Source organism: Mobula birostris, chromosome 8, assembly GCF_030028105.1.
Source record: "Mobula birostris isolate sMobBir1 chromosome 8, sMobBir1.hap1, whole genome shotgun sequence".
NCBI lineage: Eukaryota > Metazoa > Chordata > Chondrichthyes > Myliobatiformes > Myliobatidae > Mobula > Mobula birostris.
Genome location: NC_092377.1, coordinates 54,501,672 through 54,528,622, shown reverse-complemented (window position 1 = coordinate 54,528,622; position 26,951 = coordinate 54,501,672). Strand labels below are relative to the sequence as shown.

The following is a 26,951-nucleotide window of genomic DNA, read 5'->3' as shown; positions in this document are numbered from 1 at the left end:
GAGTAGCTTTCTATCTCATCTGAATAAACCACTTAGGTTTGTAGCTGGAGATATGTTAAAGGCTGATCAAATAACAATCTTAGATTTCCTCCCCGAATGACTTTTGTGAACCATTTGGGATTTATGTTAGTCCAGAATTTTTCATGGATACTTTTACCATTGAATACTTTACTAAAATTCCAGATTATTAATTGAATTTAAATTCCATTCAAACAATGATGGGATTTGAACTCTCATCTCTAAGGTGTTAAACTAGTCTTTGGGACTATTAGCACAGTACTTTATCACCGCAGCACAATTGTTCCTGGTGAACATAGCTCTCTGTGATTTAACAATACAAGAAATATTTGAGTGACAGAGTAGTGCAGCTAGTAGAATGACAGCCTCAGTTCCAGAAACCTGAGCTCAGTCCTGAACTCTGGTCTGTCTGGTCTGATTGGCTGTAGCATTATCCCCTTGTGACCACTTGGGTTATTGGAGTTCCTCCCACAACTCAAAGACAGGCAGGCTGGTGGGTTAATTCACAACTGGAAATTACCCCTCGTGTGTGAGTGGGATAATATGGGGAACTAATTCGAAAGTGGATGAATAAAATAGGTTAGGATAGGATTTACGTAAAAACTTTGAACTTGATAATTAGCACAGACCTAGTGAACTGCTTCTTGACTATGAATAGGACTCTACATAGACGTAAGAGCAGACCATTTAGCCTGTTATGTCTGCTGTGCCATTGAGTAAGAACATAGATAATCTTTATCTCAGAACCATGTTCCTGCACTTGTCTTACTAACTTTATAATAAATTCCATTCCCAGTGCAACTGCAGCACTTAATTCCATAGATACAGCCTGGCCAGCTGAGTTCCTCCAGCATTTTGTGTGTGCCGCTTTGGATTTTCAGCATCTGCAGATTTTCTTGTGTTTGTACAGCAATGAATTGCCTTTTCTCAGTGGAAGTATGAGAATTAACTGGCAAAAACATTCTTTTCCTTGGTGCCTGTATTGCCAGTGGCCCTGTGATGCACTGATAGACTCCATGAATCCATTAGCTCAGTTTCAATGTGTCTGGACCTTATCATTGGGCTTGAAAATGTTTATCCTAGATTAAGTACTGCCAACCAAGTTATTCTCTTTTCTTCCTTGTCAGATGGTGCAGAAGATACATATGCTTGAGTATACGTGTTGCCAGGATCCAGGGCAACTTCTACCCCATTGTTATAAATGTTATGAACTCTTTATCTCATTCTACATGTCATAGCCTTTATTTGTCTACCTACACTGCAGTTGCTCCATAATTGAAATACTATATTTTGCATTTTGTTTTTTTTTTCTTCTTTACTACCTCAGTGTACTTGTGCATGAAATCTGTCTGGATGCAAATTAAGACTTTTCACTGTACCTTGGTACATGTGACAATAACAAACCAATTACAAAATCACTTATTCAAAGTTTACATTTCAAATGCACTACCTTGTGATTCATTTTCTTGCAGCTGTTTACAGGGCAAGAAAATACAATAGTCTTTTCATAAATCTATACATAAATAGAAGAAGACTGACAAATGTGTAAAAGGGCAGGCTGTGCAAATAAAAAATTATATTGAGGACATGAGTTGTAAAGAGTGCTTGAAAGTGAAAGTGTAGGTCACAGAATCAGTTCAGATCAGTGGTGGATAAATCATCCCACTAATTCAGGACCCTGATGGTTGTAAGATAATAACTATTGATGAACCTGTGGCACCTAAGGCTTCTGTACCTCCTGCCTAATGATAGTAGCCAGAAGAGGGCAAGGACTGGTTGTTGAGGATCTTTGATGACGGATGCTGCTTTCTTGTGGCAGTGCTCCATGTAAATGTACTCAGAGGTGGGAAGAGCTTTGTCTGTGATGGACTGGGCTTTCTCCACCACTTTTCTGTAGCCTTTGGCATTCTAAAGCGTTGGTGGTTCCATTACAAGCTGCGATGTAACCTGATAGGAGACTCCAGTGTGCATCTATAGAAGTCTGCCAAATAATTTGGTGACATGACTAATCTACACAAATCTCTAAGAAGGTGAAAGCACTGTTATGCCTTCCTTGTGATGACGCTGATGTGCTGGTCCCAGGGCAGAGTCTTTGATATGTTGACGGCAAGGAATTTAAAGCTACTGATACCCTATTGAGGACTGGGGTGATCACATAGAAGCGAAATGAGTTGTCATATAAAAGGTAAATGGAGTTTGTTTGTTTGTTTATTTATTTATTGAGATGCCTCACAGAATAGGACCCTCTGGCCCTTTGAGCCACGCCACCCAGCAATCCCCTGATCTAATCCTAGCCTAATCTCACGACAATTTACAATGATGGATTAATCTACCAACCAGTACGCCTTTGAACTGTGGGAGGGAACTGGAGCACCCGGAGGAAACCCACACAGTCATAAGAATAACCTCTCTACTCCTTACAGGCAGCATCGTGAATTGAACCCTAGTCGCCTATACTGTAAAGTATTGTATTGTGCTAACCACTACACAACTGTTACATTCAATTAAGTTAGCTTCATTGTTTCAATGTGTCTATGTGTTAAGTCTTCTAACTTGCAACAGATATTTTCTTGACAGTTCCCTGAATAATTTTGAGTGTTTGAACATTGAAATGCAGTTACAACTTTGACAGTTGGTGAACCAGGAACTGGGGCCTTAAGGTCTCTTTAGAATGTTATGTGAGTCTGGCTAGTTAGCTAATTTGAAAAAGCCTGGATGGTGCACAGCTGGGCTCCTAGTAAATGACTGTCTATGTGACTATGGGGTAGAAACAAGAAATGACCTGAGGATAGGTGGCCACTGATCTTAGAAAAGCAGAATATCTATTCTAATAGTTCCACATGTTTTTTTATCCCCCAACAACCTCCAACAGCAGTACATAAATCTGAGCTGACTACCACCAAAGGGCTATTATTAGTCAGTAGCACAGACGTTAATGATGGCTACATATGCAAAGGTAATCAATATCTGGCAGAGTGCCGTTGGTGCTCACCATGTGTACTATTAGAAGTTCAGCTACTGTACTGACATCACTATGCCTCATAAAGAAATGTCTTAAGTAAAATATCTGTATCATTTCTCAGAAATTTCTTGCTCACCAAATTTGTCTCCGTAGTACCTGTGTGAGTGCTAAGGTGCCAATTTGCTTTCAATGTGGTGAATAATCTGTGCATGGGTTGGACTATCCCATGGCTAACACTAATTATTTTCTTTTATTTATTTATTTAGGGATATGTTGTTGAGTACGTCCTTCTGGCCCCGAGCCACACTGCTCTAGCATTCCCAATTAACCCTAACCTAATCACGGGACGATTTACAATGACCAATTAACCTACCCAGTATGTCTTTGGTCTGTGGGAGGAAACCAGAGCACGTGGAGAAAACACACATATTCCACGGGGAGTACGTAATCCTTAGAGAATGGAAGTAGAATTGAATTCCCAACTCCAGAACATACTGAGCTGTAATAATTTCTGCTAACTGCTATGCTAGAGGTGTACAGTGTATTAGATTGTGATACCAATCTATGTACAATATGGAGTTCAGTCTGCCAAACTGGAGCTCAGTGTTTCAACTAGTTCCTTCTCTTAACCTCACATAGCAGGGTATGTGTTCAGTCGGAAGGATTTTGCCCCCACACCCCACCACTGCTATTTAAAAGAAAAACAAACTACTTGCTGACGTAATTTGGCTGCCTATTGCTATGTGACTGCTCTATAAAATGTTTGTTGCATTCTATGATTGCTGAGGTCTACAGGGAATGGTGTGGCAGGTGCTGAAGAACTTTGTCCTGTCATCAGGGCTTTGCAAAGAAGTAGTTGTTCCCAGACATGGGTATGTAGTAATCTTTTACCTTGAGCTACAGCATTATTGGGAGATTGAACAGCAGTAGGCAGAGTAGTAAAGGGAACGTTGACTGTACTCTTTCTCTTAGATGCTGCCTGGCCTGCTGAGTTCCCTCCAGCATTTTGTGTGTGTTGAAAGGAAGGTAGATGTAACCTGCTGCTGCCAAAACTCCTTTCTCAGAATATTGCATTGCCAGAAGCTGTCTAGGTTACTATGGTCATAAACCATAATGCATCAGACTGGGATAGAAGTAATTTACAATTGTTACCTATAGTGTCATAAAGATCACTGTTACTGTGTGAGGGAGATGTGTACAATTTATTTTTTGCCTGGCCAGAGTATACAAACTCAGCTTGTGACTTTGTGATATAGAGAGCTATTGACTGCATACACTATACTTCATGGGTTTCATGTACCAGCTGAGAGGTGTACCACACATTGCAAGGGTGTCACTCCCTCCACATCACTGGGTCTCATCAGTGTAGAGGAGGTCACACTGGGAGCATCATATATAGTAGACAACCCCAACAGATTCGCAGGTGGTGAAGTGTTGCCTCACTTGAAAGACTGTTTGGGGCCCTGAATGGAGGTGAGCGATGAGGTGAATGGGCAGTTGTAGCACTTCTAGCACTCACAGGGATGAGTGCCAGGAGGGACTTGAGTAGAAAGGGACAAGGGAATCACAAAGAGAGCAATACCTGTGGAAAGCAGAGAGTGGGGATGGGGGAGAGGTAAAGATGTGTTTGGTAGAAAATAGTGGAAGTTGCAGAGGATGATGGTGGATGTGGAGGCTCCTGGGGTGGCAGGGGAGGACAAGAGGAAGTCTTTCCCTTTTAAGACAGCAAGAATATGGCGTGTGCACGGATGTCTGGTGAATGGAGGAAATGAGGGTGAGGGCAGCATCAATGATGGAGGAAGAGAAACCCCATTTTTCAAAGAAGGAGAGCATCTCTGATGTCTTGGAAAGGAAAGCTTCCTCCTGGGAACAGATGTAGTGGAGACAAAGGAACTGAGAAAAGGGAATAGCATGGGAAGAGATACAGTTAAGATAGCTGTAGGAATCAGTAGGTTTATAAAAGCTATTGGTAAACAGTTTGTCCCCAGAGAGATTGAAAAGAGGGAGAGAGATGTCAGAAATGGACCAGGTGACTTTAAGGGCTGGATGGAAGTTGGAGACAAAGCTGATGAAATTGATGACCTTAGCATGGCTGCATAAAGCAGCACCAATGCCATCATCAATGAAACTCAGAAAGAGTTAGAGAACATTAACAGGAGAGGTTTGGCACATGGACTGTTCCATGAAGCCAACAAAAATGTAGGTATAGTTGTGACTCATGTGGGTGCCCATGGTTACCCCTTGAGCTTGGAGCAAGTGGGAGGAATTGAAAGAGATATTGTTGAGGGTGAAGGCCATTTCTGCCAGAGAGGGTGTTGGAGGGGTACTGATCAGGTCTTTTGTCGAGAATGAAATAGAGAGCTATGTGGCCATCTCGATGAAAGATAGGAGTGTATGGGGACCCAACATCCAGAGTGAAAATAAGGCAGTCAGAGCCAGGAATTGAAAGTTGTTGAGGAGGTCAAAAGCATGTGAAGTGCCATGGGTGTAGATGGGAAGGGACTGAACCCAGGGTATAAAATGGAGTTGAGGTATGTGGATGTGAGTTTAGTGGGGCAGGAGAAGGCAGAAACAATGGGCCTCCCTGGACAGGCAGGTTTATGGATATTGGGTAGGAGGTAAAGATGAGCAGAACAGTGTATGGAAACAATGAGGTTGGTGGCAGTGGGTAGGAGATGTCTGGAGTTGATGAGGTTAGTGATGGTGGGGGAGAGAATGGCCTGATGGTCCTGAGTGCCACCGGTTTAACAGTGAGCAGGAAGAGGAGAGACAGAAGGAGAAGGATTGTGAAAAGAATTGGCAAAGTTGATGGAAGACACTGACTGAACAGCCACTTGACTGGACTTCGGGGAAATAAAATTAATTTAACTTTGCTAATCTCAATAACTATTCACATGAAGCTTACAACTTAGCCTTGGAGAACCTGCTTGGCCATAAAGCAAATAATGAAAATCATGAAATAAACATTCTAACCAGAATTTGTGAATTAAATAATCCCAAATATGAAACAATGAGTTCTAAATACCCTTCTACGTTATCTTCACAACTGACCCCTTGAGACTTTGCCTGCGCTGATCAACCTGGACAGTACTGTTGAAATGGTTGTAACATGTCTGGGGAAGAACTAATGCTTTTCAAATAAATACATTTCAATATTACCTTGGAAAATGACCTCAAGTAGCTTTGACTGCACATCAAATAGCAGAAAGGACTGTTAGATGGCAACTTGAAAGTCCACAGTGAGGACATAGGCACAGTGCAATTGGTAGAATTATGAATTATATGTGTCCTCTCCTGGGAGAGAAATGTAGATTTGTTCTATTTGGATACATTACCACTTTTGCAAGAAAATATCTCAGTGGTCCAAGTAATCTTTTGGAGCAGTGGTTCCCTAAATGGGTGATATAGGCCCCTGGGGTGGTGGAAGTTTCTAAGGTGGTGATATAGATAAAGGGGGCAATGGAAGGGGAAACTCTGCAGCAAGGGGGGCAGCTGAGCAATTACAGGCTTAATTTAAGAGGTAAATTACTTGTTATAAGCATTTGATCCTCATTGATTACAATAATCACATAATCACCTCATTTCTTGCTAACCTCCCCCATGCTCTTAGACTTTGCACAAAGTGCATTATGGTTGTTGAAAAGCAATGTGACACCTCTGTATTTGACATAGAATGAGGAATCCGGTCTGAAAAAAATCATGTTAATTCTGAGCCCAGCCTGCAAATGACTGTAGTACAGAGTTAGCTAATATGATTTTCATACTTCTATCACACAGTGATACATTTCCTGTGAATTAGGGTTTTGCATTTAATAGGGTAATGTTCAGAATCTGCCCTTTCAAATAGTCTTGACTGCATTTCTCTAGCCCATGGCCCAACTGAGATGTCACTGTCCCAATTTATGTACCTTCAGGCATACAGACGAGTTTTGCTTGAGCTATAATGATGCCTCAACTTTCCCCTTTACTGATCACAGTGCTTCAGGTTGGACTTAAACAACAGGTGACTGACCATGGCTGTTAATCCATAACAAAAATGGCAAAGTAAGATCAAATGAGAAAGAAGTGTAGACAATATAACATAGAGTATCTTAAATGTGGGTTTATACCAGCACCAAGCAACCAATAGCAGCCAATGTGTATGTTGTGTAAAAAGAAAAGCTTTTTTTTTCAAATGAGGCAATGAGATCATCCAGGTACCTTGAACATTTGAAGAGAAAACACTCTGATAAAGCACCAAGAACTTGGCTTATTTTCAGTCACTTTCAGAATTGGGAAACACTTCCAAACATGTTTGCCAGCACTCCACAACAAAACAGTGTTAATTTGCAAGCTTCATACTACATTTCACTGCTCATTGCTAAATCAAAGCCCCATGCAATTGAAGAAGAACTGATTCTGCCAGCAGTAAGGGAGGTTCTAAGTATGATTTTGCATAAGTCAGCAGACAAAATAATTAAAGTGATTCTGTGCAATGACATCTCAGTTCGAAGGCACATAGATAAATAGCTGAGAATGTAAAAGACACATTCTGTAACATACTTAGGACAGCAGAATTTGCTCTGCAGTTAGATGAGTCAAGTTCACCAGGCAACAAATCGTTGCTTCCAGTATATGTTTGCTTCATAAAAGAGGAAATGATGGTTTAAGAGTTATTATTTGTAAGGGGACTAGAAACGGATACAAAGGGGAAGTCAATATTTTGGGTTGTTTAGCAATTTATCAAAGAGAAGGACATTCCACTTGCCAACATCTTACTTGTGCCACAGATGGGAGACCATCAATGACAGGAAACCTCTGTAGGGTTATTACTTACTTAATAAAAAGGCTGTACCCTAATGTAGTTATAATTCACAAACAACTTCTTGTGATAAAAATCTAAGTGATTGGCTGCACAAATCAATAAATGCTATTGTCACAGTGATAAATAAAACCAGTTCTCAGCTATTTTGAGAGCTTGGTACTGAGAATGGTAAACAGTTTGAATGTTTGCTGCTGCACATAGAAGTAAGATGGCCCTGAAAAGGAAACTGCCTGAGACACCTTTATGCACTTTTTGAAACTGATAAAATTCTTTGAAGACTCAAATGCTTCATTCAGAAATCAACTGAAGAATCTTAGGCATGACATTGCTTATTTGTCAAAATTATTCGCAGAGTTTAATGAAATCAAGTTTCAATTGCAAGGAAATGATGTGAATCTGATCAAAGTCAAATCAGTCTGCTCCACATGTCTGTCCAAATAAAATGTATTTACGTGCAACAATAGCCATTGTGACGTTTTCTATTTTCTAAGTCTCTGAGTTGGAAGAAAAGAAGGAGTATCAAATAATGATCTTCAAGTATACTATTCTGCCTGGGTGAGCTGCATAAAGACATGTCAGAGAGAATTCAGGATCTTCTCTGGATTCAAGTTCTAGATTGGGTAATAAGTCCATTCCTGAACACATGTAATGAGGAATTAACTGGAAGGATGAGGGAAATACTGATCTCACTGTAAAATAATATTGAGTTGAAGCCAAGGTTAAAAAAAATCATATCATATATCAAGAAAGAGAGAAATTTCTGAACACTATCCTGCACTGGAGAAAGGCGAAGCTGTTCTTTATTGCCTTTTCTACATCATCTTTAGTGGAGCGTGGCTTCAGTGCAGTTGCTCAACTTCTTTAAAAGCAATGAAACAGAGACTGCAAATTACTGAATGCGGGGATCTGAGACTTCTGAGTGACATTCAGTCTAATGTCGAGAAGCTGATATCACTGCAGCAAGCCCATCTATCTCATTGAAAGGTGCAAAAGCAATGAAGTTGTGAATAGTTGGACTACTAATGTTGGCTCTAAAATTGCTGATGGAAGTTGTTTTTACTGTAACTAAATAAATAAATGATCTTCAAACAGAGTTCATTATTTTTTGCAATTATTTGTCACTGCTTTGAATTTGCAGTTCCTGTTTTCTCTCACTGTGCTTTATAAATCAATATTCTTTCTAGTTTTTTATGTAATGTCCAGAAGGGGGGGGGGGGGAGGGAGCGCTGGGGATGTGGTCTTCGATCCAAAGGGACAGTAACCCAAAAATTTTCCAACTACTGTCGAGGACCAATCAATGAATTTCTACAAGAGATTTGACCAACCAGATTATACAAAGAACGTAGAATATGAGTGGTTTTAGCTTGAATTGCAAATGGAATTTGAAACATTGACTATCAGATACTGCATTATTATGAATACACAAAGGCTGTGATAGTTGAAGACCAATTATCTCAGCTGCTTCATTAATGATATTTCAGTCATAAGGACAGAAGTAAGAATACCTGCTGATGATTTCAGAATGTTCCACACCATCATTACTCCTCAGGTAATGAAATAGTCGACAACCAAATGCAGCTAGACCTGAACAGTATCCTAGCATGGGCTGATGGGTGGCAAGCAACATTTGTGCCACGTAAGTGCCAGGCAGTAATATTGTCCAAAAAGAGAAAATCTAGTTATCACCCACTGACATGCAAGGGTATTGCCATCACTTAATTTATTTCTCCCCATCAATTTCTTGGGGGTTACCCTAGAGTGTGCTGCTATCCATGATTATGCCATTTTGTCCTGCAAGTAAAAGATGTATTTTAGTGCCATGTATTTGATTGCTGTGCCAATCATGGTAGAATATCTGGCAGCATGTGCAAAAAGTGAGATGGAGAAATGAACTTTGTGGTATAGCTACGTGTGTGAGAGTGACTGTTGGGAACAGGTTTTAATATGCATTGATAAATTGTTCAATGTTGAATATGTGTTTATATATTTAATGACCTTGAACATACTTGTATGGTCATTGAATTACTTGTGGCATGTATTTAGGTCTCCAGGACTTGATTCCTGACATACAATAGATCCCCACAAAAATCTCTTCATGTTATCTTTGCAATATTTTTCAGGAATGTCCTCTGGTCTTTTATGAAAAGAGGAAATCTTTCATTAGTGTTATTTTAGCATGTTTATGTATTTCTTTTTGAAAGTATTATTTGTATAGTTCTAGGCATGCTACACACTTTAGTTGTGGAATAAAGAATAATATAAACATGCAGGGTCTTTGGTCTGAAATGTTAACTATTTATATCTCCTCGAGTGTTACCTGGCATGCTGATTTCTGTTTTTATTTCAGATTTCCAGCATCTGTTTTTTTTTTAAGTTTTCAGTGGCAATAAAGAAAGCAGCTATTGCTCCATGACATGCAGCAATTGATTTTTTTAAAAAACTAATCAAATGTTATTGTCACTTATTGAAGCCATATTGTCACCTCCTACACCAACACCTTCAGCACTGTCCATAAATTGTAGAATCAAGTATATCACTTGTTGGGTAATTCTTGATTATAGATATATTTTGGATTACCTGTGAGTTCGGAGCACAGCATATTTTTCCTTTAAGAGTTAAAGATTGACCTTAAGGAGTGCATGTAAGCTTGAGTTGTGATACCTATTCATGAAGACTAGCAAACAAATGGTGTGCCCTACTTTCAGCAATTATGTTAAGAAGTAAGTGAAATGAAGTTGATCTTTATTGGTAGCTACCAGAATGATACCAAAAATAAGAGAAAGACAAGTCAGATTCCTAGGACACATCATGCGGAAAGATGAACTAGAAAACCTCATACTCTCTGGAAAGATTGAGGGGAGTAAACCCAGAGGAAGACCTCGGCTTATGTACAACAAAAGCATAGCCAGGTGGCTACACATTGAGAAAATGGAAGTCATCCAAAAAACGAAGGATAGATCTATATGGAAAACCATAGTCACTAAAGTCCGCATCAGATATGGTACTTAGACCGACAGACAAACCAGAATGAATTAATTGTTCACAAGAAATATGCTGAAGGGTCTCGGCCCAAAATGTCAACTGCTTATTCCCTTCCCTGGATCCTGACCTGCTAAGTTCTTCCAGTATTTTGTGTGTGTTGCTCTGAATTAATTGTTCCTCACACCTCAGTGACTATTTTCAGAGTCAGCCCTTGCCCTTTCCATTTCCATCACTGTGAATTGCATATGCTGTACATTCTTTGCATTATGGTTTATGAAAGTGTTTGCCACATGACATGCAAAACTAAGTGTACGTTCACAATGAAGCTTTAGACCTTGTCAAATCTTCAGAGACAACTCAACTAATTTTGAACCAGAACCCGTCATCCGTATCCTTGTGTGGCAGTTTGGGAAATTGGGAAATGGAAGGGTTCAAACCAGCCTTCATGGTGAAACTGCAATCCAAAGAAGCAATCCTGTTCTCTCCATATTAAAAAAAAATCCACTTAATTTCTGATGAATTTCCACAGGGAAGCATTATCTCACTTTTAAGTGGATACTTTAAATATGAGGTTAGCATTATGTATCTCTCAAAGTCTCACTGACGTGGAAATATTTCAGGTACCCTTAAAATGCAGACATAACCTTGTGAAATTGGACATTCCCCACATCCTCACTCTTCAAAATGACATGCATGTATCTTCAATAATTAATGCTACCTTCCAAGTGTTAAAAATCGGCAATAGAGAATGTTCTTGAACACTGAACACAGCAGCTGATTGATTCTATGAGACAAAACGATTTCTTTTGTAGGTGAACAAATCAGAACGGAATTCAGAAGTCTGTGCCTCCAGTCTTGCCAATTTTACTCTGTTGAGAGGAGATAAAGCCACCGGCTATGTCACTGTTGAGGTCAATGATTCAGTATTATGCTTGCTGCAGCATATTAAAACCACGTTGACAGGAAATTGGGAGAAGATTTGCACGATAAAAAATAATGTGGTGCAATTTTTTTGTAGGAATGTTAGTATTTGGTATCCTACCGGATACACCGAGAAGTGGCGAGAAACCCCTTCAGCCACATCAAAGATTCAAGCGCAGAGGTCAGTGAGAAGCAGGATTAAATAAACCTGTAAATATTTGAATTTACGTTTAAGCCTTGCGTGAATCTGTTGTCATATTTGAAGGTCAATCCAAATATAAAACTTTCATGTAACCATACTGATATCAGGAGGAAACAATGCCATCACGCTTATCGGTGTAGGATTTTGGGTTCGGCAAACATCCATCTCAAACCTTGAAGCAAATTAGGGAGATTGGTTGCTTGCGGTTTCTTGCAGGGGTTTGAATGGTTCTCTCAGCAGTGGAGTACACCTGAAATGTGTTCTTTTGCAAGTGCCACTTTTTCGTCTGATCGCCATTAAACATTGCAAAACTCTTATTTCATACGGCTGAACACGTTGTTATTAACAATATCTCTGCTGATTTCCTCTCTTTTTTAACGGTAATGGTGGAGTATATGGCCGTTCCCATCGTAGTCTTTCTCGCGTGGTAATAGAATTAATGAGTAAGATTACTGACGTTGCAGTGTCTGAGAGTGAGAGGACAAGATAGCGAGAGATTCGATGGTGATGGTGCTGCTCCTGCAGCGCTGCTGGTGGTTCGCTTCGAGAGAAACGCCCGTGTGACGCGTTCAGCTCAGCAACCCGCTGACAGTCGGAGCAGGAGCCAGTGGGAGTCTGCTGGCCTGCCAATGTAAACAGAGGCGGGTGAATAAAGTAGCAAAAGGAAAGAAGCTTATTTGTAGATGACCTGATCTTGTATGTGAAAGCTAATTCCGACGAGCAGGAAAGGTGCTGCAGGTAAAACTCCATATTTGACTAGGTTATAGTGATGGAGCTGGTAGCGATGAAGCTACAGAGACGATGGCCCTGACGGAGACGGGCTCCGCGATGTTCATCTGCTGTAGGTAAAACCCGGCATGAACATTGCGATGGTGAAGGTGGTGTTCGCCGCACGTATTTATGGATTGAACGCAGCAATTCTTTTTCTCGCTTTGTACCCGGGTCGTGAAAAGAAACTCTTTCTCTAATCCGGTTTGATCAGGACGGGATCCCACGTATGTTTTTTTTCAATTTTTGTTTTCGATTGATCTTCGTTTCATTATACACTGCTGAAATATGAACGGGTGGGAGATTTTGCTTTGTGTTGATGTTATCAGCAGGATAACCCGTTTCGAGAAAATATGGCATGGACCAGTCTATATATCGGACGTATAATTATGAAAAAAATCAAAATTTGATCTTTAAAAGAAAGCCCGGATGACAAGAAAAACGATTTTCTGGTAAATGAATACAATGGCACGAGTAGATTTAAAAAAAAACGTTTCGACTGAGGATTCCCTTATCTCTGTCAGTTTCATGGTGTTGTGGTTCAGAGGCTGAAATGGCTACAATTTGTGGTGAAATGGCCATTAACAGATCAGGAGGGGGTGGTGGAGAGGTGTTAACACCTTGCAAGGATATTTTCTCTAATTAGCCGTTCACTTAGTATGCCACTGTAAAGAACATTGCGAAGTCGCCCCCCCATCTCTTTTTGTACTGAACTTGAATGCTTCAATATAAATGCTGGACATTAAATTTGAAACCAAGTGTAGTCGTCACCTTTACTTCTCACGATAGATAATGGAGTTTTCAATCCGGTCACCATGCTATATTCCTGGATATTAAAATCGATTTTGGGGTATCCAGAAATGTGGTTAAAATATGCCTGTCTAATTTGTATTGTTATATCCTGCCTCATTGTGTTTCGTATTGTATTTATCGTGCACGCTGGTTCCTTGAACTGGCCCATTCTTGCCGAATTCTTGCCGAATTCTGGATCAGATGAGTTTAAAATTCATTTTAACTTGATATTCCCATAGAATTAGAGTATTTTTTTCCTCTCTGGTATAGTTGTGCTTGCTCACGTTCCGTAATCTAGATATTAAATAATTTGTCGAAGGAATATGATTAAACGGTAAGGTAGGAAACGATTTTCCATGGGTTTAAATAAAATCACATTTTCACACTGTATGTCATTTGCAAAGACACCTGTAGGGATCGCCCTGCGCTGAGAGTGTTGGGAGGCAGATTTTCATCCCTTGGCGAAGATCACAGCCTCCCTCAATGATATTAATTGCTGGTACTTGCTGGCAAATATTTTAGAGCGTTAATTGGGCATAGGAGTTCAATGGAGGGTCGATATAATCGTTCGGAGACTTGCATGTACTAACAAATATTAAATAGAAATATGTAAAAGAGATTGCTTCTAAGCTTGGACTTAGAGTGACAGAGGTTGCTGGATGCACATTTTATTGAAATGGTGACTATAGTTTTCATAGTAACTTAAGAATTTTATGCGCAGGTTACCAGATACTTGTATTTGTTTCAATGGCCAGGCCTGGCTTTGATGAAGTAATAACTATACTGTTGATTCATCAGGTGACATGCCATAAATGAGGATTTACGGAGATGACTATAAAATACTTATACATCTTTATACTCCTTCCCTCTCAATTGTTCTGAATAGGTTGTTAAATGTAGTTGTTTGTGTGACAGCTTGGTTAACTGGATTTTTGTTTTGTTTCACCAATATACTCATAGTGCTGTAATTATTATAACAAGATTTCATAAATAACATGAATGATTAAACAGCTATCCTCAGTTGTGCTTTGTAAGAAAATTATTTGATGCCAGCATTCTCCTTTCTTTACTTTATTATTTTTAAGGACAGATAAAAAGGAGTTCAGCTAGAGCTGTTACACTTTGAGTGTAGTGGAAAAAATATAGAGTATATTTAAATTTGCTGAATTTTGAATTGTATCCTTTTGATATCATGTAATAACTTAAACTGCAAAAATTGTGTATTTTTATTGTCTTACTGAAAGCAATGGTATCTTTCAATATTATTTTCCAAAAATATCGTATTTTGTTGCTATCAAATTGCTTTGAACAAGGAAAAATATGCAGTTTAAATTTTTACAGGACAGAAATTTTGCGAAAGATGTGAGCAAGCAAAAGAAATATTAAAGGAACTATTTGCATTTCTCCTAATATACTTCTGGCTGAGTTACTTTATAATTAGTGGACTTAATGGTTCTGTGTAATACATATGGGTTTGGAGTTTCTATTGCATTCATCATTGTGGAGACAGTGGGAAATAATTGATTCTACAAGCAGCCATTTACAGGTGGTCTATCACATACATCATTGTAAAATGGTTTTAAACTGAGTTGGGATAATCCAATTATTTATTCCTTTCATTTCTTGCAGATTGCAAGTTGTGTTGATGCTGCTGTAAACACTGGAATCACAATTTGGCTCTGAAAGGAGGACTCGCTGACAGGCTTTGCATGTAAAGTGGCTTCAGAACTACTTGACAGTTTATAGTTTTCTGCACCACTGGGAAGCAGGCAGCCCAGGAAGCCATGAGCAATGACTCAGTGTGTCTGTTTTAACATGGTGGCATGAGTCTGAGGATCTGTATTGGGAATCTGCCTCTCAGAGCAGGTTTGGTATTTTAATGGGATCACCAAAGGGAAATACGCAAGTACATCCAGAGAAAAATCATCGTTTGGATCTGCATCAATTAGTCCGATCTCCAGAGAAAATTTAAATACTATATGTTTTCGTACTTGGAGCAGCAAAGAGCTAACAAAGCAGTTGGATCAATAAGCAAAATCCACTGTGAATATGGCGTACCTAAAGCCGTCTTTCTGCTGAATAACTAACATAAAAAGTTGTCAACAAGACCCTGTTGGAGAGCTACTGCAACAACTCTCTCCAATTTGCATTCAGAAAGGATACACCCTGCAGCCAGCAGCAAATCTATACACTATATCAAGGGACTTCTTACAAATAATCTATAATCTGTACTTTAACCACATTTATGAAGATGGCTTTTGTCATCAAGAAGAAAGGTCATTTGCTTTGGTTTGGTCTACTTTTTGGATGCCTTGTTAACCTTGGGGTCAGCCTAGAATTTACCGGAGCTGGTGGGCAGTGGGCAAGGTTCCCGAAGTGGAATGCATGCTGTGAAAGTGAGATGAGTTTTAACATGAAGACAAATATTTCCAGCAGTCTGTTGGTGTACTTTGATGATGAAGGATTCTGTGATTTTCTAGAACTTCTAATTGTGGATGGATACCTTCAACTTCGTTTTTCCATTTTCTGTGCCGAACCAGCTGTTCTACAGTCAGAAGCTAAAGTAAATGATAGTCTCTGGCATACAATAGTTATTCAGAGGAATTTCAAGAAAACAACATTAATAGTAGATAAGGAGGTCAAAACAGTTGAAGTGAAATCAAAGAGAAGGGATATGACAGTCTTCAGCAAATTGTACATTGGTGGAATTCCACCAGAATTTCATTCATCTGTGCTGTCATTAACATCAACTTCTGTAGGAAGTCAAGAACCATTCCAGGGATTAATAACTGATCTCAAGGTTGGAAATGGGACTACTACACTCATTGATGGTCAAGGAATCAAAATGGATGAAAACTATCTTTGTACAAATCACAGTCTATGCTTAAATGGGGGAACCTGCTCTGTTGTACAAGAGAAAGCAATTTGTGATTGTTCTCATACCGGCTTTCAAGGAAAAGACTGCAGCGAAGGTAAGATAACTATAAGTTACCTTTACTAATTAATTATTACAACTTTTGTTAGTTGTATGGAAAGTTCTAAGATTAAACTTGGAAAATTCTCATATATACAACATGTCCTTTCCTTTATTCAGACATAGTTAAAGATCAGTTTTATTAAAGATCAGTTTTATTTAACTTTATTCCTAAGTCATTTAACTGTTATTTTCAACTTCAGTGTAGTTGTTACTCATGGCTTAAAGGCAATATTACGCGTATCACTAAAGTTAAACCATGGATATAAAATAACTTGTCCTATTTATGGAAACAGATAAAAAAAATCACCTTCAGAATAAATGAGGTACAGTAAGTTTTTAGATTAGATAAATAATTTTGACACAGGAAACTTGATAACTTTATTTCTAAATTTTACTTTTATAAAGTTTTAAGCTTCAATGCCTCTAAAACTTTCACCGAAATACCACCAATTTACTACTGTTTCTTCTTGATTTTTAATAGCATTCATAATATTTGCCACACCATGATGTTGCTTTATGAAATGCAGATAGTGCTAATGATTTATAAAATTGGTTTATATATAAACTGTTCTAAAATCATTTTGTTTAGAATAGTGAAAAATAGAACTAAAGAAGCAATAACCATGTGACATAATTTAAATAGATCATGTCATGTCCTCTTTTAATCTACAACTAATTTGGCTATGCAATATTAGTTCATTTAGCATTCACTAACAATTCAAAATTTTGATTTCCACAAATAATATTTTTTCATTTTATGTATTTTCTTATGTAGTTCTAGGATTCATTTGATTATAAGGAATAAAGTTAAACATGAATTTGAATTTGTAGAAAAGAATATTTCAATGACTCAACTTATTTTGTACTTGTAATCATGCTTCCAACAGTTTTAACTTTTAATGTTATTCAATACTGATTTTTGTATTTCAATACAGAAAATCGGTTGTTGAGTTGTAAATTGTGGAGGTCCTTTGATCATTATTTAGTATTACCAAGGAAGGAAAATATTTTAATACCTGTAATTTTGAACTGTAATTACATTATTGGATACTCTAACTCAGTTATGTCCAGATATTTAAGTTGGCCCACTAAATGTGTTTCAGAAAAATGCACGTGTAACCATGTACAAACTGTAATCATAATCTTATAAAATATTAGAAGATGAGGAAGGTACCATCTTAAAAGAGCTGCTTCTCTCTTATGGGAATATTATGATGATTATTTTCTCCAAAGAAGAAATAAGAATTGGAGACGCAAATTCCAAATCAAATTAGAGATAAAAAGTGTAAAATCAAAGATTAAGTTGAAACTTTACTATGAACTTTTTTTTATTGTTTTAAAAAGTAAGATAATATTATGTACCAATAATATTCCTACTACCATTTCCTGAAAAAATATTGCTAGTGATTTATTTTTGCCATTTATGATCTAACATCACTGCAAGCTGGTCAGATTTAAAGTACTTTTATTTATCTGTTGTTATCCAACTTTTATTTTTCTAAACACGGCATAAATTGGATAATCTCTGGTATCAATGTAGTCATTAGTATATATTTATATAGTAAATATATATAATATATATATTTTATAGTACATATTTTTTGAGCAAAGGCCATTCAAAGGAAAATCAATATTTTGAATGGAGACTAATTTCCACTTAATTTGATGACATTTTTGAGCATAAAATCTTGGCACAAACCCTTCATTATTTTCTTAGTTCTATAAAATTACTTCTTGTTTTCATACATGATCTGAAGTAGACGTTGCCCCAATTACTTTTGCATCCAATCTGTGTGGTCAGTAACACTGTTGAAATACATACAACTTTTCCTAAAATCCACTAATGAAATTAATAATTACCAGTAATTCAGGAGCTTTAATTGAGTAGAGACATAGTTTGTTTGTTACGTACTGTGTCATATAACATGACCAATCATGGTCTTTCCAGAAGTGGTTTGCCATTGCCTTCTTCTGGGCAGTACCTTTGCAAGACAGGTGACCCCAGGAGATTGTCTGTCTGCCTACATCAGTGGTCGCTTCACATGATCCTGACTGGTGGGGGGGCTAAGTGTGTGCTGCAGCTTGCCTAAGTGTGACCTGCAGGCTAGCAGAAGGAAGGAGCACCTTACACCTCCTTTGGTAGAGATGAATCTCCATCCTGCTTCCCAACTGTACAGAGGATTTTGTTAAAGAAACATGAGTGAAAACTGTGACAATGCTTTAATGTTCTCCCTATACTGATAGCCATGGCAGGGCCTTGCTCAAACTAAAAATAGGTTTTATGTGGCCCATCAATCACCAGTTCATTGAATTTTTCTTGCAATTTTTCTGTCAGTTGTGTTTGAGCATTTGGAGATGTTGGCAAATTTATCTGCCGTGCCCATGCATGATTTAAATAGAATAAATGACACAAAATATTGTTAATTATTTATTACATTATCTGAACTATAAGGACACTAGGATGATGGAAGTGTACAAGGAGAGAACAATGCTAGATTGAGAACACAAGAAAATAATGATCCTCATTTCAAACTTTAAACAATATTCTAGTTTAAAAAGGGCAAGTGCACCACAATGTACAAAGAACAAAATAAAAGAAAGGGAGTGATGTAGAACTGAAGTTAAATATCAACTCAACAAAGTAACGTTGTAAGTATCTGAAAATGCGACAATGCATGATAAATATGGTATAGAATGCACATTTATATTGTAATCTCAATATTAACTTAAATTGCAAAATACCACATGGAAGTAATATATGATAATAACACTTGCGCATTGACAGTAACTTTACACTCATGCAGCTAGTAAAATGCACTATGACATAAACGAGTATCTTTTGGATATTTTAATATATTTTTATACATTTGTTATCAGCTAATTTTTGATATTTGATGATGCACAATGTACTTCTTGTTTTACAAACTCCCCTAACGCAAGGATAAACCTGATGTAAAGTGCTCTCTTCTCAATTTTATTTCTAAAACGAGCGAAGTTGTGTGGGTTTCTGGTTCAAAACTGTAACTAGTGAAATTTGTGTTGTCATGTTTTGCTGATTTCATTACTCCATTTATAGAGGTGTAGAAAATCAGCAACAGTAAAAAGGGCACAGTAGTCATGGATAATTTTAATGCTGATTCAATATTTCATTTTTATTTGCAAAGTTTTTTTTAGAGTCAAGTCAGGCATACTGTCCATAAACTGCTCAAAACCAAATATTTTATTGATGTTATTTTTAGAAGACTGATGTTTCAAAATATTCACTGGTTTGCACTTTTATTTATGCAACTTCTGTCTTTGTATCTATTTTCCTGTTATTTAGCAGAATGTTTTGTAAGCAACAGTTCTTGTCACTTGTTGTTCACCAGTAATGTATTCCAATTTAAATGATAACATTTGTTCAGTTGCTTTTACAAAAAAAAGTATGAACTCTTAAAGACTACAGTGTGTCACCAATGTGAGTCGATGAAATGAAGGTGGGGATAATCTTTTCATCTTCTGAAGAATACTAGGAGATTTCAAAAGCTTGAGATGAAACAATTGCTCCTTGTGGTTTATGGGCAACTGGAATGAACGTCACAAAGTATTATAGTAAAAGTGACCATTCCCCCTCGAAAAAAATCTTTAATTTGTCATTTCATCCATTGTTGACAGTTAATATAAACTATATATGTATATGAGAAGAACTAAATGTTCATCTTTAGTTTCCTGAGATTGTTTCTTCTGTTATAACGAATGCAGTTTGTGCCAATTGTCATTGAGGAAGAGCCTGAATTAATTCATGATTTTGCAGGCGATGATCACAGGGGCTTTTTAGTTGATTATTTCCTGTATAGATGATTGTGTTTTAAGAGAGTGTTAAGGGAGATGAACAGCACTTGTTTTCACTTTTAATTCTTTGTGGCAGTAATTGTGAGGTTAGATGAAGTGGAAGTTCAATTCAATATGTAACTGATAAATTGGTTATAGAGTGAACTGCAAATTGGATGTATACAGGTACTACTAACCACAATGATGTGTGTGGTATTAATAGGTTGATATGAGAAGGATGTGCTCTTTCTCAATGATGTAGCAGATATATGATTTTCCGATGTAAGAAGGTAGTTGGGTAAAAGTAAGGATTTATTATTGTCAATTTATAGTAATATATTTCTGAAAGAAACTCAATTATAAAAATTACATGACATTTTTTCATTTTAAATGTTTTTAGTTACATGAACCAAGCCTGTAGTCAAATGATTTGAACACTTGTTACATATTTTGCACTGACAAATTATGTGCTTTGAATTATAGTTATGGATTTTTACTGATAAAGTAGATTATTTGCCAGAAACCTTTACTGTAATGTGCATAGATACAATATTTCTGCATTCCTGTGCATCCACAGTAATAGAACATTTGACTGAATGGCACATAGGGCCATTAGGAGACAGGAGGTTTTATGAAATAGAATCTTAAAATACCAATGACACCTGCAGCCCCTGTAGCAGAGAGGTGTTATTTATACATGATTATAGATAAGCACTTGTAAGTTAAATGGCAAATAAATCATCATATGAGTCAGATGACATGATTACAAATGATGCCAGTTTAGTTTTCTCAGTAGGCAGCTTCTCAGCATTGCTGTTTACAGACGTTTTATTCTTTTTTTGCTCTTAAATGAACAAAATAAGCCTTTTATCGCCTAGTTATAACTGTGGTGGAAAGAAATGTAAATTATTGGTTTTGCAGCATGTTTTGCTTTAATTAAATGTATTAACATTCAAATGATTGGCAATTTGGTGTTGCAGTTAGAAGTCACATTGTGCATTCAGTATTTTGTTTTCATGAGTAGATATATTTACAACCAAATCACTCATAGCTAGTTGTTGTAAGAGATTTGTTGAATTGAACAAACATATATCAGTTATATTGCTTATTATACAATGACATTTTGGGGAGTTAGAAATGCTCTCAGGATTCAGATATCTTGGCCCAGGCCTTGAAAGGCTTTCAACAGTGTCCTCTGAATACAGTAATTGTGTATTATAAATAATGTCCTTTGATTTTTGTTCTTGCATTAGTACTTCATAAATTTTGTGAACATTTTGTTTTGCAAGTCCATGGCAAAACTGAATACTTGTCAAAACAACAAAATGACCAACAAGAATGCCTTGGTTTCTGAAGAAAATGCAATTTAAGTGAAAGATTGTAATACATTTGCATAAGTAAGACATTGGCTTCCGGGTTTTTCTCTTGTAGGAAAACCAGTAAAGGAGTTAAGTGGTGTAGTGATGAGGTAGAACTGGATTTCTTCATTCGTATGTGGTATCTGATGTCTTGTCTTTGAATAGTGTTGCCAGAAAGCAACAAGGGAAAGTGTCTTGGGAGTGCCTGAAGGTGTTGTTTTTCAGATGGGAAAAGAAACCCTAGCAGGAGTTCCTCTGGTTATAACTGAGAACACTCCTACTAAGGAAAGAATGGCTTTGGTGCAGGATGGTAAGTTTAACCATCCAAAGCTGCAAAGAGATAAAGGAGAATGAAGAAGATTGGTTCAGCCGCAATTCTAGAAAATGCTATTAAGGTATTGTGATATAAAAGGTAAATACTATAAATGTGAAGATGTTGAAACATGAGGCTTTGTTGAAAATTGGCACTGACTGCGAGATGAATCACCTTGCAGATCTGAAAGCTTGCCACAGCAGGGAGTTCAAGGATGGATTTTTTTTGATGACTAAAGTTGCTGGCAGATTTGAATGGAGGATGGAAAGGAAAATAGTAAGGAAAGCAAATAACATCTTAAAGTATACTTCCAAAAAGAATACAGAGTTTTGAACTGTGAGACTTTACACTTTACAAGCACGCACCACGGCTCTTGGTTTGAATGTTCTTGTTTATTCAAAGTATTGCAGTAAAAAATTCAGAAGCTGCAAAATTATTTGGTGTACTTGAAACTTTCCCCTTTGTAACTTCCGCCTTCAGTTTTACGACGACACATTTCTGAAAAACTTCCTGTATCTCTGCCCAATTTTTTATCTATTCATATATTCTAGAGCTGTCCAGTTTGCATGCTGAATGCTCCCCCTCCACTGTAAACAGCAAATAATATGGGAAAACTTCTGACTTGAATTGCAAAGCCTGAAAAGTGCCCTTAGTTTCTACTCTGTGGTGTAGATGAATGCATTCCACTACCTTCAAGAGACGGCCTGAAGTGTGTGCAGAATACTTACAAACAGAGAGCAGGAAGGAGCCAGCAAAGATAGAGAGGGAATTACGGATAGAGAAGGGGAGAAAACCAGTCACTGGAGAAGATAATATGATTTAGGAAGGGAGAAGGGGATTCCAGAGATTATTTACTGAGTTTTGTATCTCTATAACTTTCCTTCCTTTGGCTGATCCCTTCCTTCTCTTTTTGTCCTCTACAAAGCTTGCTCTGCCACATTGCTCTCTCCTCTCACATCTGCCAAAGTCTCACATTTGTCATTCTCTCCTCTCTCCTCTCACTCCCTCTAATTTCTTGCCTCCAACTGATGTGTGTTACTTGTTGTTCCTGCCCAAACCTGAATTTGTTACTAATAGCAACTCAACTCACCTGTGCTCATCACTGACAGCTGTGGTGGGTTTGCCTTTTCTGAATCCTCTGATGGGCATTTGATGCAGTAAACCATCTCAATACTAAATAATGTGGACCTCCACATAGCAGTGTGAGTATAGAACAGAAAACATAGAACAAGCCCCACACTAGCAAATCTAACAGCCTGTAGTGTGGTGCCTATAGGGATTGCTTTCAACAAATTTGCATAACTGATTTTTAGAAATGTTCCAAAGCTCCAAAAAAGGAGTTAGATAATTGGAATAATAAATTGTTGAAGCATTCAGTAAGCTGAATATTTTAGATTTGGTGTTTGTGTAATGAGACTGGATTACTTAATTATTCCATTAATTAAGGATCCATAAGACATATGAGCAGAATGAGGCCATTCAGCCCATCGAATCCATTTGGTGTTTCATCATGACTGATCCCGGATCCCATTCAACCCCATACACCTACCCTCTCACCATATCCCTTGATGCCCCAACCAATTGGGAATCTTATCAACTTGCGCTTTGAATGTACCCACGGACTTGGCCTCCACTACAGCCTGTGGCAGAGGCATTTCACAGGTTCACCACTCATTGGCTAAGAAAAAAAAAAAAAAAAAATCCTCTTTACTTGTATTCTAAAAGGTTGCCCCTCAATTTTTAGTCTGTGCCATCTAGTTCTGGATACACCCACCAGAGGAAACATCCTCTCCACATCCACTAGTCCTTTCAACACTTGAAAGGTTTCAATGAGTTCCCCACGCATTCTTCTAAATTCCAGTGAGCACAGGCCCAAAGCTGCCCAATGCTCCTCATATGTTAACCCCTTCATTCCAGAATAATGCTCGTGAACCTCCTCTGGACACTCTGCAATAACAATACATCCTTTCTTAGATAAGGGGCCCAAAACTGTTGACAATACTCCCAAGTGTGGCCTGACTAGTGTCTTATAAAGCTTCAGCATTATCTCCTTGTTTTTATATTCCATTCCCCTTGAAATAAATGCCAACATTGCACTTGCTTTCTTGACCACAGATTCAACCTGCGAATTAATCTTCTGGGAGTCTTGGATGAAGACTGCTTAAGTCCCTTTGCACATCTGAGTTTAAATTTTCTCTGCTTTAGGTAATAGTCAGCACTATTGTTCCTTTTATCAAAATGCATTATCATACATTTCCCAGCTTTGTATTCCATATGCCACATTTTTGCCCATTCTTCCAATTTTTTTAAGTCCTGCTGCAATCACATTGCTTCCTTACCACTAACTACCTCTCCATCTATCTTCGTATCATCTACAAATTTTGCCACAAAACCACCAATTCCACTATCTAAATTACTGACAAACAATGTGAAAAGTAGTGGTCCTGATACTGACCCCAGAGGAACATCACTAGTCATTGACAGCCAACCAGAAAAGGCCCCCTTTAATCCCACTCTCTATCTCCTGCCTGACAGTCAATCCTCTATCCATGCCAGTATCTTTCCTGTAATGTCATAGGATTTTATCTTGTTAAGTAGCCTCATGTGAGGCACCTTATAAAACGCCTTTTGAAAATCTAAGTAAGTGACATCCACTACCTCTCCTTTGTCCACCCTGCTTGTTACTTCCTTGAAGACTTCTAACAGTTTTAGCAGGCAAGATTTCCCTTCACAGAAACCATGCTGACTTTGACATATGTTATTATTAGTACCCCAAATCCTTTTCCTTAATAATGGACTCCAACACTTTCCCAGCCACTGAAGTCAGGCTAACTGGCCTATAATTTCCTTTCTTTTGCCTTCCTCCATTGTTAAGGAGTGCAGTGACATTTGCAATCTTCCAGTCCTCTGGGACCGTGCCAGAATTAAGTGATTCTTGAAAGATCATGACCAATGCATCCATTATCTCTTTAGCAACCTCTCTCAGGACTCTGGAATGTAATTCATCTGGTCCAGATGACTCATGCACCTTAAGACCTTTAAGTTTGCCTAGCAATTTTCCCTTTGTAATAGCAATCACACTCACTCATGCCTCCTGACACTCATGGACCCCTGGCATATAGGTAGTGTCTTCCACAGTGAAGACTGAAGCAAAGTACTTATTAAGTTCATCTGCCATTTCTTTGTCCCTCTTTACTACCTCACCAGTGGTCCAATATCAACTCTCACCTCTCTTTGATTCTTTATATAACTGAAAAAAAAATCTTTTAGTATCCTGCTTTATGTTATTGGCTAGTTTGCCCTCATTTCATATTTTCCCTTATAGCTTTTTAGTTGCCTTTTGTTGGATTTAAAAGCTTCCCAATCATCCAACTTCCCACTCACTTTTGCTACCTTATATGCCTTTTCCTTGGCTTTTAGGCAGTCCTTAACTTCCCATCTCAGCCACTGTTGCCTAGCCCTGCCATTTGAGAACTTCTGTGGGACATATCTATCCTGTGCCTTGCAAACTTTTTCCAGAAACTTCAGGCACCTCTGTTCTGCTGTCATCCCTGCCAGTATCTCCCACCAATTCTTCTGGGCAAGCTCCTCTCTCGTGCTTCTGTAATTCCCTTTATTCTGTTGTGATACTGACAGATATGACTTATGCTTTTCCCTCTCAAATTGCAGTATGAATTCAATCATATTTTGATCACTGCCTCCTAAGTGTTCCTTTATGTTAAGCTGCCTAATGAAATCTAGGTTATTACACAACATCCAACTTAAGATAGACTTTCCCTTAATAGGCTCAAACACAAGCTGCTCTATAAGGTCATCTTGTAAGCATTCAAAAGAATTCCCTCTGTTGCGATCTGACACAAACTTTATTTTCGCAATCACCTTGCATATTGAAGTCCCTGATTACAGTTGTGTCATTACCCTTATTACATGCCTTTTCCAGCTCCCTTTGCAATCTTAAAGGGAAGAGAGAATGCAATATACATTTTTGGTTTCGTGTGAAATTAATGCATTAAGCAACTATAACAATGATGCTTTGAAGATGGTATTGCTAATATGGAATGGGAAGATCGATTAAAAAATGTATAGGTTAATAATAGCAGTCTTTTAAGGTGATATTTCGTATTTCTCAGCAAAATATATTCCATTGAAAAAGTGAATTTGAAGAAGGATCACCTTCTTCTGGCTAATTAAGACTGTCGAGGATGATAACAGTTTAAAGGAGAAAATTGTTATATGACAATAAGTTATATATCAGATGATAGGAACATTTTCAGATACTCGCAGAAGATACTTCTTAAAATGCATATAGAAGCAGCAAAAACATGCAAGTCTGCTGGCAAGCAATCTAAAAACAAACTGCACGATCTTCTACACGTCAATGAGAAGAGGTCTGCTGAAGTAACATCAGTCTCTTAGTGGTTGAGGATGACATTGGTAATGGGAAATAAGGAAATGTCAGAGAACTTGAATGAATATTCTATCTTAGCATAGTAGAAAATCTGGAATTACTAGTGTGCTTAAAAGGGGTGAAGGAATTTCTGTCACCAAAGAAAAGGTGGTATGGCGATTAAATGGACTAAAGGCTGACCACACTCTTGCGTCTATTGACGGACATCTTAGACTCTTGAAATAAGTGGTCACAAAGATGGTATATGCAATGTGTATGATTTTCTAAAATTCCCTAGATCCTGGAAAGCTGCGAACACAGTAGCCAGACTGATTCACAAAGTTATAGAATCATTCAGAATGGAAACAGACCCATCAGCCCATCATTTCCAGTTCAACCATTAATTGTCCGGATATACTAACCTTTTTTACTAGCCATTGATCATTGCTATCCATGCATTGACAATTCAGGTGCTCATCTAGATACTTCTTTAGTATTGTGACAATACCTGCAACACTTAAGAAGAAAGGCACTCAGGCAGTTTACTTTCCCCAAATTCCAGGCTTTTTTCCCCTTCTAGACAACAAAAAAAATGTTCACTGAAATGATCTCCACTAAACCTCTCCCCCACCCCCCACAACTTCACCTTCAACATAC

General features: G+C 37.9%; 1 protein-coding gene across 1 annotated transcript in view; it reads left to right on the top strand.

Annotated features, from left to right (window-relative positions):
- The window catches only part of nrxn1a (neurexin 1a), a 1,764,001-nt gene that overhangs the window by 84,116 nt on the left and 1,652,934 nt on the right, over positions 1-26,951 (top strand). The window contains exon 4 of the mRNA XM_072265192.1: positions 15,079-16,421. Coding sequence (XP_072121293.1) covers positions 15,695-16,421 — 727 coding nt within the window. The 5' untranslated portion in view covers positions 15,079-15,694. The remainder of the gene's footprint in view (positions 1-15,078; positions 16,422-26,951) is intronic.